This window comes from Taudactylus pleione, unplaced genomic scaffold (genome assembly GCF_031769625.1).
Source record: "Taudactylus pleione unplaced genomic scaffold, aTauple2 ptg000016l, whole genome shotgun sequence".
NCBI classification, from domain to species: domain Eukaryota; kingdom Metazoa; phylum Chordata; class Amphibia; order Anura; family Myobatrachidae; genus Taudactylus; species Taudactylus pleione.
Window position 1 is genome coordinate 26690425 of NW_028284418.1, and position 21442 is coordinate 26711866.

Here is a 21442-nt window from a genome sequence, read left to right on the forward strand (position 1 = left end):
CAGCAGAGCACCATAATCATAATGTACCTCATAACACTGCCACAAATTCAGAACATGCCACACAGCTGTGCCACAAATTAATTATATGCCACTCCGCCATTAATTATGCCATACATTTTTTTTTGTGGACTCAGCGGCACCCTCCAGTGGCCGGCGCCCTTAGGCGGCTGCCTAAGGTTGCCTTATGGTAGCACCGGCCCTCAATTAGATGCGGTAATTTACCGTGCCGGGAAAAGTGTTGTAGCCTTGAGCTTTATTGCCAGGGCTATTCAGTTACAGCCCCTTTTCCTTGCGCTATAACCCATAGAATCCAGGATAAGTTCCCGGAGCTATGGGTTAACACATTCACGGCACTTGTGATCAGGGCGTTTCACTACGATTTCTGGACCCGATTCAGACCCACTCGCTAAGATGCGTTTTTCATGCAGCCAGCCGATGTTTGCAATTTGCACATGCGTACGCATCGCAGTGCGTATGCGTGAACCAGTGCGAGCGATTGGGAAGCGTTCGCTCGCTGCGCATAGACAGCTCGGCATAAATAGTGACAGGAGAAGCTGTTTGTGGGTGGTGACGGGTTGGTCGGAGAAAACGGGGGAGTGGAGGTGCGAACACAGGCGTGCCTGAGCGTCTTAACGCCATTTCAGAGGCGTGCATAATTAAGAGGCAGCGTCATAGTACACGTCACTTGGCTGAATTTCACACTGAAGAACTCGCAGTGCTTGCGTTAGGGTATGGTCAGCCACAAGCGCTGCATTCGCTTCCGAAGGTACTCGATGTACCGATGGTTGCATACACTTCCTGGAGATGACGTGCGCAAGTGGGCATCTTAAGACAGGCAGGTGGGCATCTGCATACACAGAGCGATCGTACGCCAAGACATAATGGGCATGCTAATGCCTTTCCGTGCGAATGCCTGCCTTGCCGAATTTGCATATGCATCTAGCGAGCGAACGCATCTAGCGAGCAGCTCTGAATCAGGCCCTCTGTTCGAGCTGAAATCCATGTAAACTGTAGATCGCTGGCTCTAATTGCATAGCAGTTCAATTAGCCCGGAGTAATTAATCGCGGCTAATTGAATCTGGCCCTATATAACTAATATCAGATAGAATAATTATGGTTGCAAACAAGACTTACCAATTGCCGGGCAAAGAAAGTCCAGGATTATGATACATATAAATTCCAGCAATTAGTTGGAATACGTCCTCCAATGTTAGATCCGTCTCTATCATTTGTGGACGTTTTAACAATGTGTTTGGAGATCTCACACTGATCATTTTAATAAAAAAAAATGATAAGGTATATTTTCTTTTTTTGTCTTGTTACCTGGTGTCAGTTTAATAATTCTGAATTAAGCACAGTTTAAAGAGTCAGATAATTTGTATTACACTTCCCCAATTGACATAATTATTATATAAACTGTCATGTGTTTGTCTTTTAAGTACTGTATCTGCTCTCCTCTCATTATAGGCTACCTCTTGGACCTTCTTCACACACGGGGCAAGAATGGAGCAATTGCCTTTTTGGATAGCTTAATGCTGGTCAATCCCAAAATTTATACCCTCATTACTGGGAAAGAAGCATCAAAGGATCCCAACAGTTTTAGCAGTAAGAGATAATCTTCAGTCTTTAAGGCATCCATTCATTTATTGTGACAAAACATAATAACCTCTTATGCTAAGCTTAACTTCTAAAGGAAATAACCACACAGACAACAGTTGCTTGGTTCGAATTAGAATTGATATATTTATTAAATTGCAAATTTATTTTAATTAAAGAGGGTGGCAAAAGAAGGCGCTACCACTATCTAGCTCTAGCCAAGATAACTCTTACCACAAAATTGGGGGACGACTAAAACGTCCCCACCTCTCAAAATGTGTAACCTGCGCTGTGCAAGTCTCACCGCCCCTTACAAACAAACAAACAAACAAACAAAAACAAAACAGATTGGCCCAACACTAATGTTGGGTACACACTAAGCAATGTGTACTCAGCACAATGTCGTTCACGGCGAGACCCGGTGGTGGTGTCGGCATCAGCAAGTGCATACGCACTTACCAATGCCGACAGCAACGGAACGATGGCGGAGGCCATGCTGCATTCAGCAGCATGGTCCCAGGTCCACCGGGTGATGTCGCTGAAGACACGTGGGAGCGCGCATTCCCAGCGACATAGCGGGTACACACTGGCTGATGAGCCCGATATGTTGTCCGATCCGCCGGATTGGACGACATATTGTCTAGTGTGTACCCGACATTATAAACCCACACTGATTTTTATTCTGACCATAATGGTCCTGTGTGAACAGCATAATGTAAAAATCCCAGAGGTAGAACCTGATGTTACTTTTGGCTAGCTGGGCAGCGTACAAGAGGCCTGTAAGCATTATTTTTTTTTAAAAACTTCATACATACCCAGGTATTGTGTTACTGAAAGTTCTCAATGGACAAAAGCCTACAGTAAGGAGGCCATCTGACATATTTTGAACACGGGAAACCATGGAACAATATAGTTTTTGGCATCACAATTTCAATAAACAAGTATGACCATAATTAAAGATAAATAGGTGTATTATCATGTATTTATGGTTTATAAGTATGAACTACTTATAATCTATTAGCAATAAACTCTCACATCGAGTTTTATCTTCAAAATGGGAAAACATCTGGATGAGAGTTTTTTTGTCAGAGTTTACTGCTAAACTCTCACATTTTCTAAACTCTCACCCTGTTACATTTGGCCCTCAGTCCTCAAGGCACCTTAACAGTTAAGGCAGGGGCGTGTGCAGCAGGCTCCCTCCTCTGAGCAGCGGCCCCACCCAGCACCGCATATACTTACCTTGTGCCGGAAAGCCGGCCACCCTCCTCAGCAGCACCATCTTTCCAGTGACATTTGGGAAAGTGATGTATGTGCACAAGAGAGCAAAGACTCTAGCACAGTGCCAGAATCTTAGCTTTGAGTGTGTGGCGCCATCTTCCCAAATATCACTGGGAATATGGTGCCACAGAGGAAGGAGACCTGCTTTCCGGCACAAGGTAAGTATACTCTTAGTGCAGGGTGTGCAGAGAGGGCGCCCCTGGACGCAGGGGCCCATGCGCAATGCACACCCTGCACCCATTGTAAATATGCCTATGAATTAAGGATAAGTTTGAGTATACCATTTGTGCACAAGCATGGATATCCTAAAAACCTGAACTGTTAAGATGACTACACACCTAAAGATTATCTTTCCAACCAGCCAACAGAAACATCAGTGGGGGGAATACAATTACTGGTGATGCCCAGCTGCTCACTTATCACCCAGTTTCTGTAATGCTGGTATGGTAATGTATGGGAGCAAATGGCAATCAGCCATATGATCCCAATAAACTAAACTGGCCAAAAATGGTTGTTCAGACAAGTTGGTTAAATCTGTTTAATTTAACCACTTTGTCTAAACGATTGTTTTCTCCGTTTTCCAGCATTTGGGATGAAATGGCTAATTATCATCTGCTCCCATACATACAGTACATACATGTAGTACCCAGGTGTAGTATGAAATGGTGACTGTAGCTAAACTGTTTTACCTGGTGAACTGGATTCTCATACAGATTCTTTCCACTTTTCAGAGAGGTAAGGAAGATCAGTCCAGACAAAGGGTCATTCAAACAGTCTGCTCTGCAGAGAGCCGATTTATTAGAAATAACTGCAGTTTTGTGAATTTGAGAACTGGCTTCCAAACCCAAGTCACATAGTTGACATTTACCATGTCAACATTCATAATGTCTAACCACAATGTCGACACTAGAATGTGGACAGAGTTCAACATGTTGACAGACACCAAGTCGACATCTTCAGAATGTCGACATGCTCACAATGTCGACATCTGAAATGCCAGCATGTGAAATGTCGCCATTCTCAGAATGACAATGGTTAGGGTTAGGCACCACCAGGAGGGTTAGGGATAAGCTGCAGAGTGGGTGGGTAGGCACTAGAGGCAGGGTTACAGTTAGGGATCAGGATTAGGGATAGGGCAGTTATACTTACGACAGTGCATCAGATGACTGACAGGCACATGACTGCCGGAACCCAGAAGAAGACACTGGAACTGCTGCAGCTGTTGGGACCAGGTAAGTAACCGCTGGGCCACCAGGGACGTTAAGTTGACATTCTATCATGTTGACATGCCATCCACATAGACATGATGAATGTCGACACGGTTATCCATGTAAAGCAAACCATGTTGACTGCATGCTCCCTTATAAGTCTATTACATAAAATAGTAATGACACTTTGGGGATCATTCAACTCAGCGCCATGGACGTGATTTGCCATTCCGCAATGAAAATCATGTCTATTAACTTAGCATAAAAACGTAACCATGCCAGCATTACAGGAACTGGGTGATATGTGAGCAGCTGGGCATCACCAGTAATTGTATTCCCCCCACTGATGTTTCTGTTTACTATTTGAAAAAGGAAAATCAGAGCTCCCTTTATGTATGTCACTATCATAGATTTCACAGTTGGGAAACATACAATCATTTTGTGTATATATATATATATATATATATATATATATCTGTTCTATGACTTTATGCTGTGATCTTTGGAAAGGATAGTTTGAGTGTGTGCTACTTTTTTATTCCTAATACCTAGCATTATCTGCAGAACTGATAGACAGCAGTCAGCTGAGTGCTTTCTTGATGAGCACGCTGAGTAGCCTGCAAGAGGAGCTGATGCAGGAGAAACAGCTGAAAGGAACATTAGTGCATCACCTGCGCAAAATGCGGCAGAAGCAACAGCAGTTGGAGGAGGAAGGAGAATCTGTCCGCAGCATGGAGAATGAAAATCAACGGCTCCGCAGAGAGATGGATGCCCAGAGCCAAATGCTGTGCAAACTGAAAGATGAGCAGTATGAGCTGTCCATGCGTTACTCACACGCACTACAGGAGAAGGACACAGTGCAGGGCAGGAACAGTGAAATGCAGGAACAGGTCAGCATTTGTTTATTTTAATTTGGGGCTAATGTATCAAGCAGTGAGAAGAGTGGAGAAATGGACCAGTGGAGAAGTTGCCATAGCAACCAATCAGCATTTGCCTATCATTGTATATAATGTAGATGATAAATGCTTCCTCAAAGATCGGTTGCTATGGGCAACTTCTCCACTGGTACACTTTTCTACTCTTTTCACTGCTTGATACATTAATCGCATTTTATGAGTTTTAATAGTAGTATCTACTTCTAAGATGTGTATCTGGGAATATGTCCAAGTCTCATAAGAGTGCATCTTCTTGAGAGCGTGCTACATCTGTGAACCTGTATTTATGTGCCCACCCCCGATCTTACTCTCCAGGCTTAAAGGGCTCCAATACACAGAAATGTAGATACACACGCATGTGCAGTGTGGAAATGTGCACATTTATGCCACACATATTGCCGCATGTCACCTCTTGAACTTGGATTCAAGCATGCGCACAAAGACCCTGTTAGCCTTCAGAGTGATCCAAGCAGAGGTAGAGGAATCTGAATGGATCCTTCTTCACACCCCGGGACTCCTTCCCATAGAAAGGAGCAGGGCATCTAGAACAGATGCCATCTGAAGATAGTGTCCGTTCTCGCAATCAAATTCCAAAGAATTCTGTATTTTCTGAGTTTAATGAATACGGAAATAAGAAGGTCCCCATACTAGTGTATTGGGATCACGTTCCACTTCAAGAATGACCGGTACGCAGGAGATTCCATGAAATCTCCTGCGTTACCTGTTTAATGAATCTACTATAAAGGCTGTAGTTGACTTGTGTATTCTTTATAATTAAAGCACTATTGGTTAACTACTAGTCATGAATGTAGTTCTAATGAATGAAAGTTCAGCAGACTATTAATAACAGTATTTAGTTTAGTTTAATTTAGTGTACTAATAGACTTATGCTTGTAGTAGTAATAATGTTTATACTTTAAATACTACGAAAAAAAAACAAGAATACAAAAAGTTATCACAACTTTATACAGATACTTGTTGCCAAAAAATGTGACGTTATTCCTTAATTTCCCCACTTCTTTTTTTTTTTACATCAAATGTTATCCTTTATTGAAGCACATCTAGTACAAACATAAGAAATATCAATTATAGTACAGTCAATAGCGATACAGCATTATATATTTCTGGAACACATAACCAATATATATTAAAATTAGTCGATTATTACATTCCAGATAAATGTTAAATAAAAAAAATAAACATAATAATTATGGTGAGAACCCAAATCCATGTCGTCTACTCTTCCCCTATACACACCCATGTAACAAATATAAAATATATTTTCACTATGAATAAAATCAGTCGTAGTCTAGTCAGCAGTGAGGGAAATCGGAGGGTCTTGAAAACATACACACGTTTCATACTATAGGGTGTTCCTGAAACACTTCCAAATCTGTTCCTTAAGTAAGTGGGAGAGGGTTTCTATGTAACTTTCCCAACGCTAACCACTCCATTCTAAACACATGAAAACGTTTTTTCTAAAAAGAGGTAGAATGGAGGGGGAGCAGATTGTAACCACATTTGTAGAATACATTCTTTAGCTATGGTTGATATGGCTAACAGTAATTTCCGTACCCCCCTCGCTACTCTGTTGCCTTCGGGTAGTATGCCAAAAACTGCCCATTCGGGAGATAAGGGTAGGCAACTAACTAAATGTCAATTTACATAACCCCATACCTGTATCCAATACCTCCCATAAACTGTGTAATAATTCAGCACTTTGGAAGCCGCATGATCATCCGTGGTCCCCATGAGGTGTTTACGATAAGGGGAAAGGTTTGTCCTATGAAATATATTTAGGAATAATTCTGCATATGATGCTGCAGGGATTAATTTGATGATGTCTCAAGTGTTTGCAGCAACTTATCTGTGGTTAGAGATGGAAGTTGGTCTCTCTATTTTGCCAGCCCTGTTTTCTGTGTATCATATTGTAAAGGAGTTGCGAAGGAAAGAATAATGTATAAAGATGGCTTTGTAGGAGGGATCTTCCTTCATCAATAAATCATATAAAGGGTTATTACAGCAATGACATAACTAGGGTATATGGAGCCCAGGGCAAGTTAAAAAAACAGAGATCCCCCCCCCTAAGTATGTGCGTGCACCAAAAAGTGGGTGTGGTCACATGCCACAAGGAGCGTGGCCACTGGAAATTGGGGGCTTGTCAACATGACACACCACCATTTCTCGTTACTCTGAGAACATTTCTTTCCATTTTATATGCACCTTAATGCCCCAAGTAGTGGATCCCCTCTTGCAATGCCCACTGTAGAAGTGCCCTGTATGCAAATGTCAGTGCCCCCCAGTGTTGCCCCTTAAATTGTGCCCCCAGTAGTAGTCCTTCCTATGTAGTGCCCCTTATATAGTGCCCACAGTAGTAAACCTCCCTATGCAGTGCCCCTTATATAATGCCCCCAGTAGTAGTCTCTCCTATGCAGTGCCCCTTATATAGTACCCCCAGTAGTAGTCCCCCCTATACAGTGCCCCCAGTAGTGCCCCCAGTAGTAGTCCCCCCTATGCAGTGCTCCCAGTAGTGCCCCCTGCTATGCAGTGCCAGTGCCCCTTAGATATATAAGGACAAAGACACACACACACACAACAAAACACTTACCTGATTTCACCGCTCCTGCGCCCGCCACCGTCCGCTCCTCCGTCCTCCTAGCCGACTGTGCACTATGGGAGAGACGTCATGACGTCTCTCTCATCACCCACTGCAGGAGCCGGAAGGTGGAGCTCATGAGTGAGCTCCGGCCCGGCTTCAGCAGTGTGTGCAGAAGCCAATGAAAAAATCAGATTGGAGACTGGCCGCCATCACCACCACAATGGCTGTACGAATTCCTTTTACGGAATGTCTGCCTCTGGAAAAGTCCATTTGATGATCCGTCAGTATAGAAGCCAGAAAAACCTGCTGTCTGCCATTATTTTGGAGTCAACATTTAGGATGGTAACCGGATGGTAGGAAGAGGGGAGAGTTTAATCTTTATTTGGTTTTGGAATAAGGGAGGTAAATGCCTGGTTGAAACATGGATATGAGGGAGCGTCCGTTCTAATGGTACCAAAAAGTGCATGAAGTGCTGGCACCACATCATGCTTTAAGAGTTTGTAGGATTCCACTGATTAACCATCCTGTCCTGGTGTATTATTTAAATGCATGTTAGTTACAGCGCCAGCAATCACCTTCTCAGTTATTTCAGCTTTGCATCCCTCTGTAATGGTGTCAGGCAGGGAAGGTACGCCTCATCCAGTAATTTAGCCGTTAGTACAGGGTCGTGCGGGCTAGCTTTATAAAAGATATCATAATAATTTTGAAATGTCTTAGACACGTCTGAAGTTTTGGTAAGTAAATTAGAGGATCGATCATTCCGAAGGGCTGTTACATGGTGTCTGTGTTTAAACCATTTAGTCATATTAGCTAATAAGGTGCCTGTTTTGTTACCCCAGCGGAAATATATTTTTGTCTAGTGTAGTCCATTTTCAACTGGGCCTGTGCTAAAGGGTCCATAGGCTCCACAAGGAGACCTTGGGGATGTCCCAAAGCAGTCCTTCAGTCCTAGTTTATGGGATTTGATGTATGTAGTATGGGTTGTATCATTATGGTTTGCTATATAATCCCTTAGGCAAGTCTGCATAGATTGGTGCAGTACATTATGTTGGGCCTTTATTTCCTTATTTCCTTTGCAATGTACGACATAATGTGTCCCCTCATGACCACCGTAGATGTTTCCCAAAACAAGACAGGTTTGTCCTAATGCTCAAGGTTATCATCCGAAAATTCTGCCCATTTTAATTTAAGGAACTTTTGAAATTCCTCAGAATGGTAAAGGTACGAGGGGAAGCACCAAAAGGAGAGACGTAAATAAGCCGAAGGAATAATAAGTGTTACCGAGAGTGGGGCGTGGTCAGATACTGCTATGTCACCTAAAGAAGCATCTGTAGTATCTGAAAGAAGTGTTGTAGAGAGTAAAATGTAGTCAATGCGAGAGAGGGACCCATGAACCCCCTTGTGAAATGTGTAGGATTTATCGGTGAGAATGAATAATCTCCAAGGATCCACCAGAGACTGATATGCCAATAATTGAGAGATATGATTCCACTGTGGTACCCGTGGGGCTTGACAGTATTGGGAACCTATCAATAGAGGGGTCTGAAACAGTGTTAAAATCCCCACCACATATTAAAAAATATCCCCACTTCTTAATCACTTTGAAATATCCTGAAATTCATGAGAATTTTGATGTTTTATTTTTCAAGCTCCTCTTTCTTTGGATCAGATGGACAGATTCTTTTTAAAACATCTGTGAAGGAAAAAAAATATTTGCCATTGAAATCCTCTGCTCTAATGTATTTTACTTATGACTTAACTTTAACAAGTTAAAACGGGTTTATAGTGAAAACTGAGTTACTTAAAACCTTAATGCCACAGCATAGTACTACTGTAATAATAAGGTATAGTCTTATGTTCCTTGTAGTTGCATATAAACTAGATATCTACTGTAATATGCAGCACTTGATATTATAGTCATCTGCTCTTTATAGTTTTACGCTGTGAAAGAGGAGCTACATCGAGTGCGGATGGAGCTGCAGGTGGCTCAGAGCTGGACTACACGACTGCAGTGTGAAGAAGAGTTGTTAGCTCTAAGGAAGGAAAATCGGAAGCTTAAAGAACGTCAGGACCAGGCAGGAGAGACAAATGTGGTGAGAGAGGGAGTTACTATGCATGTACAGTTATCTTCTGTCTATCTGCGTCCCTCACTCTTCCTTTCCGTTTATACAGATTATGTACTATACTTACTACAATCTTAACCTCTTCTCTCCAGGGTAAGATTAACAGTGGGGCGGATGGAGCTCCAGCTCCAGGACTCACGTAAATATAGGCCCATCATCATGAGTATTAAAACTGTATTTCTAGTTTTCTCACAGAAGTATGTAATTTTTCTATTTTAATGTATATAGGAACCTACTCATAATTAAGTATCAAGCTCGCCGCGAGTTGATGCAATGAATACTTAATTACCAGAGTAATTTAGTATTGTACTGGTGCGAGGACAGCTGCTCCAAAACCAGCTGTACCTATGACATACTTGTCTACTCTCCCAGAAGGTGCAGGAGTCTCCCAATTCTTTCAGGTAGTCCCTCGCACCCTTGGAAGAGTGGCAGTATCTCCCGCATCTTGCACACTTCCTACTGAAGTGGGCAGTATAGGTAGATAATTGCCGTGAATCACTGGTCAGCAGGGAGGGACTAAAATGCATCAAATCACATTATTTATCTCCGCCCCCCCCTCCCCCTGAGACTTGTGATTCGCTGCATTTTGCCATGACAGCGACAGTGCCTAATGACTTGAGAGTCCAGCTCCACACCCTAAACTGCGTCTCCTGGCTTCTCCTGGGGAGGAAGAACCAAAAGTAGGCAATTATGTCCTACGAATATGATCCCCTAACACTGCTACTTAAGTGCTGTGCTGGCCTTCTGCGCATGCTTGACCAGAGGTTACACATGCGCATGGCCACAGGGTCACTCTGCGGAAGTGGCGGTAGCATCGATCAGATACCTCTTTGCAACCCTGGACCTCCGTCCCATAGGAAGTAACGGAGCTCAGGGAACCAATGCCATCTGAAGTTGGCATTGGTTCCTGCAAGCACACTCTGAAAACTATCACTTTTTGGAGTTTAGTGAATATGAGGCAGCCCGTGACATGTACTAGCTACAGCTTCTTTCAGAAATGGAGGGACCTCCCATTTGGGGGGATACTTAATATTTGCGGGTAGCACCCAAAAACAGCTGTTTTCAGGGAAAATATCCTGCAAATATTATTTGATAAATAGCCCCCTAAAGCAGAAGTAAGCTTGAGAAATAATCATATTTTTCCCACCATGAATTCGATTAGTGTATATTTGGATAACATCTCTATCATAACAGAGATAAAATAGACAATCACATTCACTAAGATAAATCTGAAATTCAGGATATCTGTACGCTTATAAAACACTATGTATACACGCTTCTAAATATTGCAGTAGCTGAAAAAGTTCATACTAAACAAACAACAAGACACTTTGATGTTTTGTTGTTTAACACTTTGTTGCGCTGCTAACTGATCGCGGATGGGTTATTCAATTAGCCCCGAAGTGCCACCCGACGCTGGCACTTATCGTGGATATTTTTCTGGATCTGATGTGCCCCAAAAAACAATCCATGATAAGTGCCGTTTTTACACCACCTAAATGGCAAAAACACATGTCCCCAAGCTTATTGCGGGTCCCTTTGTATTTTCGAGAGAATTATCCTATTATTTTGGTCGATAGGGTGAAAAAAAACATTGGCTAAAAATGAGGATAATCGGACAATATCACTGTTTTTCGATGATCGCGGCTATCCATTACTGCCTGTACAATGCTCGGGGCTGATTGGACACCCCCCATGGTCATGTTCTAGACCTAATTTTGCATGATTGTGATCATTTACACAGGTTATCCACAAATTCCTTGCTGAATGCAGAGTTACTACAGTTTTGGTCCAGTAGTGTGCTCCAAACTTACATAAGATATTTACACGAGGATGAAGATATATAAATTATGTATTTGTTTATTTGCTGGGGTTTGACCATTTAAATAATATGCCCCAAATCCTTTTTTTCTTCTAAAAAAAAAAACCATACTAGAAGCTGGTGAATATCCGGCATCTGTTTGACCTGTTCATGTATCATTATATTTTGCTGTGTCAAAATTGTAGTATATTCATGGTCACAGATCAAAAACTGTATTAAGGCCATTAAAATATAGAAATGTGTTGCATGGAATGATAACAGTCCCTATGTCCCCTTACTGACTTTATGACTCCAGTTAAAAAAATTACAAATAAATGTAAAAATGTGAAAGTATGTATAAGTAAAATCAGAAACTATGTTCACCCATGTGATTATAGGGGGTGATTCAGCCTCAGACGGAGATGCTATCGCAGATGCTAACATGGTAGCAGCTGTGATAGAACTAATACGGTAATGCAGCAGGAGGCATCACGCCTCCTGCATGCATTACTCATCCAAACTGCGTCCATAGACGCTGCATCAGATCATCTGCGGGATCCTCGACTGGCTGAGTGACCATGGGGTCACTGAAGCTGACCGCTGCAGATACACAAAAGAGGACAGGAAATCTCTTTCACCGACGGAGATCCTAGCCTCTTCCCCCCAACAGTGGCGACACACCTCCATTTGGGAAAACGAAAGCTATCACTGCCGGGATGCAGTCAGGATGCCGGCGGTCAAAATGCCAACTGCCAGTATCCCGAAAGCCCGGCATGTGACTAAAGATAGGCTTCAGTATTTAGATGCCTATCATTAGCCTCACGCCGAAATCCCGACGCCCGGCATACCGAATGTATACGCAAACTAATAGTTGTGGGGGGGAGGGTAAGGTTAAGGCACCCCCGGGGGGACATAGGGTTAGGCACCCCCCAGGAAGGGTTAGGTTTAGGCTAGAGGAAGGGGGGCTAGGGGTAGGCACCCCTGGGGGGAGGTTAGGGTTAGGCACCCCCCCGGGTAGGATAGGTTTAGGGTGCGCAGAGGGGTGGTTAGGGTTAGGCACCATGGGGGGGACTTAGGGATAGGCACCACGGCCAGAGTCTTATGGTTAGGCACCCCCAAGGGAGGGTTAGGGAGGAAGGTTAAGTATACTTACCACCCGGTGTCAGCATTGTCTTCTGTTGGGCTTCCAGGGTCAGGATTTGAACCGCCGACTTTTAAGCCGTAGTTATTTCATACCCAACCCATCACCGCCCCCTCCCCAACCAGAAACAGCAGCAGCTTGTGAATGACTGACAGTCTGCTGCCGCTCTGCGCGCGGGATCACATACTTGTACAGCACATGCACAGTATGGGTCATGCGCCTGCACAGAGGAGGCACAATCACAGATGTGTTATAACCATTGGGTTAGCGCACATCTCTGAATCAGCCCCATAGTAAATACATACATGTCCACCATGTGATTCACACCAATGTACATAATAAATAACATGTATAATAGGCATAAGGTCAATGTAGAAGTTACAAAAAAGTAAGAGAACAATGCAAATAGGTGATTTATTGTCATGACATTATAGTCTTCTTTTACATTTAGATTTAGAGATCCCAATTTACAGTAAATTCAGTCTATTGCCAATTAATATTCTGACACCGAAAATATCAGTAGTTAAATACTTTGCTACAAATAGAAAATAATTAAGTTCTTAGTGTTATAGCAACGTACACTCTATACATATCTACGTATTTGTAAAATAATTGTAGATAGATTGATACACTGTGTTTCCTTATCTCCTCCCTGTCCCATTCATAATGCATCTGTAAGGTGGAGTTTGATGTAGATCGATGCTCAGATGGGACCCCGCCAAGCTCAGATGAGTTGATAGCCCAGCTTTGCACAGCCAGAAAGAAGATAGCTGCTGGTGAGGACCGTGAAAAGCTGGTAAGTGTCTTCCTTTGTTTTCCGTGAACCTATTTAAAATAAATAAAATAATTGGGGCATCATATATAAATATATTATCCTAGAAGAGTTCCCTTTTAAACATTTGGCTTAAAGATTAAAAAAAATATATTTAGCATATTTAAAACAAATTCAGAACTATTTAATAAATGTAATAGATAAACTGCCATAAAATTCATGTACACAAAACTGTGGTGATAAAACGTGGATTAAATAATACAGAAATACTTAATTATCAGTAAGCACAAGTGTAAATCTACAGATCTAGCACTATTGTTATCATAGACACTGTAGGGAGCTCCTCTATAGCAGAGGTGGCCAAACTCAGTCCTCAAGGACTGAGGTTTTCCAGACCACATGTGGATCTTTTAAAATGTGCCAGCTAGTTATCAATATACCTGTGCAGCAGATAGGAGATCTGGAAAACATGGACTGTTAGGGTACCTTGAGTTTGGCCAACCATGTTCTATAGCATGCACTGGATAATTAACAATGTAGTTCAGTTCATGCATAAATTCATCATTAGCACAGGTGACCACCCATTTTCCATTTTCCGGGTCTCATTTTTAAATGCTCTTACAAATCAAACTCCTTGCTGCTAAATTCATTCAAATAACATTGGTTCTCAGCAATCTGCCTCATGTATTACAGTGTTTCCCTTTTGATGCGTTTTGATCAATCCTGAAGACATTTTTCAAAGTCCCACATTCCTCATTTAGCTGGTCTAGAGGCAATTACAATGTTTCTACATAGGAATAAATTGACCTCAGATGGGCAAAATGATTTTCTTCTATATTCTATTTATTCTTTTGTATCATTATTTTCTTTTTTATATCACTTTCTATCTACAGACACTTTGGATGGCCTTTGGCACTAGTTTTGCCCCTAACATTGCTATCCCTTACATGGCAAATTGTGAAGATTATATTTGAAGTGGTCCATATGTGGCAAACCTAGTGCTCTATGCCTGTTATATTTATTATTTGGGATCCGTTGAACTTATTTAACATTTGAATTTGTTATCCTAAATTTAATAATTTACATTTAAAATTCACTGTTTAATACCTAGATAACACCATACTGTATCAGTACAGGGAACAAAACTGATCTCTATTTACAATGAGCTAGTTGATCTTAGCAATTACCCATATTACAATAGTAAACACTATAGGTCTAAAGCTGGGTACTCACCTAAACAATGTTGTGACCCAACGGCTAGGCGAGGCGAAGTACCGTATAGCTGTACAAACTACATCAACCATAGTACGATGATGCGAAAAATCATTACATGTTTTATGTAATAACACCATGTTGTCCGTGGAATCATCCCATCTCGGGTACTGCGGGGGACTTGGCTAAATGCAACCACCCAATTCATCAAACGATGAATTGGGTGGATTTGCCCATATACACTATACGATGGTTGTTACGATACTTTTGAGGATCGCAAGATCGGCCCATGAATCATATAGTGCGTACTCTCCATTAGATTGATGGTATCTATAAAGTGTAGTTGAGACACAATTGCTCCTTGGATCGGGATCTACAAGCCAAAAATACGTCAACCAATTTTGTTTAAAAGGGTTATCCAGATACTTTTTTACAAGAAGATTTATTCCAGGCCATGAACATAATCAGGCAAACATAAAAACTGAGTAAGACAGGGTACCTCACCTGCCTCTGATGTCTAAATGTCAGAAAGTCATGAATTATAAATGAAATAAGTTATAAATTAAAAATATTCTTCATAAGAATTTTTACATATTTAAACAAGACTCAATCATAGAGGTTATATTTAAGTGTAAATGACCAAATCTCTTTTAGAGTAATCAAAATCTAAAGAACATTTTAGTGAGATGTATTTTATCCCACTTGTTCCCTATTAAAGGGATAAATTACATATAGTGAAATGTTGGGTCTAACACCTGTTGCAGCGTTTTTGCCAGACCTTCTATATAACTTTAGTTGTTTTTAACAATTGAAAAGTTAAAGGCTTAAAAAAGCACAAACAGTTTTGTATATTGTTAAGGCCAGTTTATCATTGACTTTTAGAATATTTGCTTTCAAATTTATCTTTTATTAATTACATGTTATATTTGTGATAATAGTTGAATTAATCCAACTTTCAAAATTATCAACTGAACCATAATTAGAAGATTTAGCTGTTACTCCGCTCCCCATTTCACATCTTCTGTTTTGGTAATGGATATTGAAGAGTTATAGATTGTGCTAGAACATCGAATAATATGTCATGGCTGATAATAACACTTTCTATTGGCGAAAAGACATCTCTGTTTTTCCCAAGACATTTATAATACTTGTTCTCCACTTATACACAGTGGGTCTTATTCAGACCCGCTCGCAAGCGCTTGAGTGCTCGCAAGCGGGTCGATGTTTGGCTGTGCACACGCGCAGCAGCCGCACTACACGTGCGCAAGCCCCGGAGCGAGAGAGAACTTCAAAAGGGGCGGCTGTCGATGTTGATCGACAGCTTGCTCCGTTTTGTAGGCGTGGTGGGGGTGGCTTCACAAACGAAGGCATTCAAAAGCGAACGCCTGCCGTTTGTGGGCGGCCCCACTGACATCACCAGTGATGTCAGTGGGAGAGCTTAAGGCTCTATTAGAGCCGAAAGCTCTCTAGGGCTTGCGGCAGACAAGACCCCACCACAAGGGTCTTGTCTCAAGCCCCGATGGTCACGATGGTCGTCACTCTTGACCATCGCAACCATCATCCTGGCCGCTCGTTAAAGCTGTGGGTGGTAACCCACAGCCTAGCGAGCGACCAGGAGGCCGGAACATTTTTTAGATGTGGCCGCCCTCATTCAGAACGAGCGCTCGCATTTTGTGAGTGCCTCTGAATGAGGTCCAGTGTGTGTGAATTCTGTTAGCAGTTATAAAATCAGGATGTTATTTAAAGAACTGTATATTCATGCATGTATTCAATATACTTCTATATATGCAAAAATATTGTAAAGCTCATTTTCATGGTCTTTCAATAAAAACATTTATTAAAAAAAAAAAAGTAGATTTAGCTGTTTTGTTTTGTATAAGGGGAAGAGACTTCTGGGTAATGTCATTTACATGGCAGCTCTCAGGTTTCTAGAATGTGACAAACATATCCAAGAGAGTATAGCCTAAAACGTGTATCTGTTTCTTTTCATTGTGCTAATAAATGTTATTTTAGCTAATTTTATCTATTTTGCATCTTTAGTGGCAGGAGGAGAAAGAGACCCTGACTAAGGACAGTCGTCATTTGCAGGCAAATTATGACATCTTAAAGAATAAGATGGATGCATTCCACAATCAGGTTTCCGAACTTCAAAAGGAGCGTGACCAGGTATCTACATGCAAACATTGTACCCACAAACATAGTTGGTATAACTGCAGTGCCCACATACACACAGGCACAGGGGCATCGAGAGGGGGAAAGAGCAGGTACTAAGTACCGGGCCTGAACTCTCTGGAGGGGCCCGGCCCAGGTCAGTTAGGGGATCATTGTCCCATATTGCAGCGCTGCTGAGGGGGATAAATGTCCCCCCGTGCAGGTGCCGGCACCCCCTGTGTGGTTGCCAGTGCCGAAAGCTATTTTTGCAAACGTTTTTTGAGGGACCTGATCACGTCTCCCCGGACTTGCCATGACCTCTCAGTAACCGGGCCCAGTGACTGCTCTCGGCAGCCCTTGCATACACACACTACAGGTTGAGACTCCCATATCCAAAATGCTTGGGACAAGGGGTTGATTTTGGATATCAGAATATTCAGTATTTTGGAATAATTACATACCATAATGAAATAAATTGGGGATTGGATCCAAGACTAAACACAGAATGCATTTATGTTCTATATACACCTCATACACACAGAAGTGGAGATGTTGCCCATAGCAACCAGTCAGATTCTACCTATTATCTTCTAGAAGGTGCTAGATAAATGATAAGTAAAATGTGATTGGTTGCTATGCGCATGTCACGATCCTGGCTAGTTTTTACCTTTTGTGACTAACCTCTGCCAGCTGCTCCATGGATCTGTGTTTGTAATTCTCCTGGGACATCTGTTCTGGCTGAATCATGCTGGCTGTAACATCTCTGTGTGTGCAGACTGCTCTCCCCCCACACTGATTAAACACCTGGACTCTGCTCTGTCTGTGAGCATTGCTAGTCTTAATTGGAATCACAGGTGTGGTCCTGATTCTCAAGGGCTGCAGAGATGATTACTCCCTCTGCATGTTGTGCCTTACTCCACTCTGAATGCTACTGCCAGACCACCTGTCTGTTTCCACCAATCGCTGCCAGACTCTAGGTATATAGATCCTCCTCTAATAGCACTCAGTGCTTTAACATCTCGTTACATTCCGTGGTGTACTACTTGTGCTATACCTGTACCTCTGTGTACCAGTATGTCCCAGGCTCCTGCTGGTTCCTAGACCAGTGCTATCCGTAAGCCTACTGCGCTCAGCTATCCACGCTACCAGCTTCTCCACACGGCTCCCAGGCCGCACCAAGTAGCTTCCACGCTACCAGCTTCTCCTCACGGCTCCCAGGCCGCACCAAGTAGCTTCCACGCTACCATCTCTCACCCACGGCTCCCAGGCCACTCTAAGTAGCTTCTACGCTACCAGCGTCTACCCACGGCTATCCAGCCACTCCACGTAGCCACCCAGCTACCAACGTCTACCCACGACTTCCCAAGCCACAACAAGTAGCTTCCACGCTACCATCCGTCAGCAAGCTCATCTACTGGTATCCCGACCAGCTCAGTCAGCCTACCTGCCGGTCCCAGTCCGGTCCCTCCAAGTTCCTTCTGGTCTCACTCCAACGCTTCAAGTTTCTAGTTCCAGTCACTCATCACCAAAATCAGTTCTCACTGCTACCCACTTCTTCTAATAAAGAGCTATTCATGTTACCCATGGTTCAAGTCCAGCCGGCCTCCAGTGATTCCAGTTCATCACCTGATACAGGTAACTCACTAGCACCAACTGTGACAGCGCAATATATCCACTTCTATAAACCTGCACTTTAGTAAATATACCCTTGAGCTTCTCAACAATACATTCTGTACACATGTAACATCATTCATGTTTATTAAAAAAAAAATGTCATGTTTTTTCTACTTCCAATATACTTGTTCCATTTACTTGTTATCTTCTGTCATGGTTATATAGGCATATAAAGCTCGGGATATGGTGCAAGCTGAGATTTCCCATTTCCTGGCAGACAAGGATTTATTAAGGAGACAGGTCATGGATCTTACAGAATGTAACTCGGAGCTCAAGCAACAGACTCAAAGCTTGGAGTTACAGCTACAAATTCACAGGGTAAGATATACTGTTATCATACAGACACTGTTCAAATTAGAGAAATGACAGCTGATATTGTACATAGTAGGAATGATGGAAACATATGGAGCCTAAAGCGAGGGGAGTTTGATGATAGAGGGGAAGGGAAAATGATTCTCTATTGAAAGGTTTGATGAATAAAAATTGTCACAATTCCATTTATAATAAAATAAACTCTTATACATAATACAGCTAGCAACAATGAGGTATAATTAACTTTAAAGTACGAGTGTGGTTCAATAATAAATAAGGTAACAAGAGCTTTCATTTCGTAAATTTATTCAGCTTGTACATATGTGTATAATCATTAGTATGGCCTTGGCACAGATTATATTTCCACATAGTCCCCATACTAGTCTAAGTATTTGTTCCAATGGTACACCAAGGCATCTATCCTGGCACATAGGAAATCAGTGTCCAGCGCCTGAAGCCAGGACATTACGGGTTGATGAACTTCACCGTTGGTTGCGAATTGCCTTCCACCCAGCGGTCTTCAGCGGTCCAAAGAGATGGAAATCACTCGGTGCCAGGTCAGGGCAGTAGGGAGGATGCATGCGGTTGGCTGAGTGTGGCCTGCAGCAATATGACACCTTTTCGCAGCAACCCAGATGCATGTTTCTATGTCATGGATTCATGCTTCGTCTCCGGTGTCACATGATGACCCCACGTTTCATCTCCTGAACTGCACTCACTCCTCATGGTACCGCATCAAGTGCACGAGAGACAATCCCATCCTATTGGTTTTGTGAACTTCTGTGAGTCGCTTTGTTACCCAATGTGAACAGTTTTTCTTGTACCCCGGTTGCTCATGAACGATGTTGTGCACAGTACCCACTGAGATGTTCAGTTCATCAGTAATATCACTAATTGTAATGCGTCTTTCCAGAGCCAGCCCTAGCCAAGTTGGTGCCCTAGGCAAAATTTTGACTGGTGCCCCCTAGCAGATAATCCCACCACCAATCTTAAACTGTGTACACACTAGACAATTGAACTTGTCAGTGACTGGAGCCGGCAGGGGAGCACACTTGCAGATGCCAGCAGCAACGACAGGGGTCATGCTGCATTCTGCAGCATGGCCCTCGCTAACGATTTCCCCCATCACCCCTGCATGCAAGGCCGCTGGAGGATGCCGCTGTTGAATCGCAGGAGCACGCATTGTCAGCGAGCAGCAGGTACACACTAGATTATGTGCCCGATATGTCACCCTAATCCACCAGATCGGACGACATATCGTCCAGTGAGTATCCAGCATCAGTGTTTATACGCTGACAACAAAAATAACACATTGGTTTATAACTTATTTTTTATTGTTAAAGAAACACGTGCTAAAGCATGAATTATAGTATAAATATAAAGGTACCAAACAGCAATATAAATATCAATCAAACTATACAATATTAATAAAAGAATTGTGTAAACTTAAATACATATACTGTGTGTGTGTATATATATATATATATATATATATATATATATATATATATACAATTTATATATATTGTGATAGGATCACTGGTAAAGTGGTCTGTGGCAAGTACATTTGTCCCAGATTCCTGTCTTATGTGTTTTAAACCCCCAGGAGAAAGTCTGCAGTGTAGCAGGCTTGAGTCTCGGCTTTTTGAAAAGCTGGTTTGGGACCTGGGGGTTGTGGGTGAGAGGAGAGGGAGGGCTCCACCTACGGCCACTCCAGGTTTTGGGCCTTGCAGCCTGCTAACAGGCTTGTTAGGGTTTCCACCTGAGAGTGGCCAATATAAGCCTAGTGTGTTTAGGGCTGAGTGTCTCACCTGGGAGAGCAGGCAGGGAGTTTGCTCAGAGACACTTGGAAAAACCTATTTGTAAGTACTGTGCTGTGCCTTGTTGCTGGTGAGGGCATTAGGCCCTGCCAGGTTCTTGTAGTGAGGGAACCACCTGTAAAGTTAGAGCCCAGCCAGGGCTAGGATTTACGTTTATGATTTCTTTGTGATTTCTGTATTGCACAATAAAGACTGGCGCCGACCAGCTTGTACTCGAATCCAGTCTGGCGTACTGTTTTCCAGCTGCTGTGTGTGTAAGGAAGGAGTCCTCTACCCAGGAGAGGAACCCCTAATCTGACTGTGTCACTATATATATATATATATATATATATATATATATATATTTACACAAACATATGTACACATTAATAAGGGCACTCACCAGTCTTCATAAAACTAGATTTTAATACATTATAACAGCACAGTGAACTTACAGCATCAGCAGTCTTCATAAAAGTAGCTTTTAACACATCATTAGCAGCAGAGTGACGTTATAGCATCTCAGCATCGTTTCGGTCCCACTCGTGGACCTTTATCAAGACACATTAACAAGTGATCTCCTATCCCAAATATATATCAAGATATGGGCAGAAGCACCCCCCCCCCCAAATTAAGAAAACGCACCCCCAATCAAACTGAGAACACATGGAGTGCACACCCTCACGTGGAGCGCACATATGACCCAAATCGGAACTACTCTATAATCCTACTTCCTCTGTATGGAGCGCTCAGGTCTCCATAGCCAATCAGCAGTACCCTGCATTCCATAACCAACACAGCAGCGCGGCATGTGCAACAGCCTCCCACCACTTCCCACAAA

The 21442-nt window shown here is 42.5% G+C and overlaps 1 protein-coding gene across 3 annotated transcripts in view; it reads left to right on the forward strand.

The window, feature by feature from the left end:
* Window positions 1–21442, forward strand: part of CARD14 (caspase recruitment domain family member 14) — a 104578-nt gene that overhangs the window by 19326 nt on the left and 63810 nt on the right. For all 3 annotated transcript variants that reach the window (XM_088475174.1, XM_088475189.1, XM_088475182.1), the window contains 6 exons: window positions 1468–1605; window positions 4647–4972; window positions 9551–9709; window positions 13361–13477; window positions 16706–16831; window positions 18656–18808. In XM_088475174.1, coding sequence (XP_088331300.1) covers window positions 1468–1605; window positions 4647–4972; window positions 9551–9709; window positions 13361–13477; window positions 16706–16831; window positions 18656–18808 — 1019 coding nt within the window. The remainder of the gene's footprint in view (window positions 1–1467; window positions 1606–4646; window positions 4973–9550; window positions 9710–13360; window positions 13478–16705; window positions 16832–18655; window positions 18809–21442) is intronic.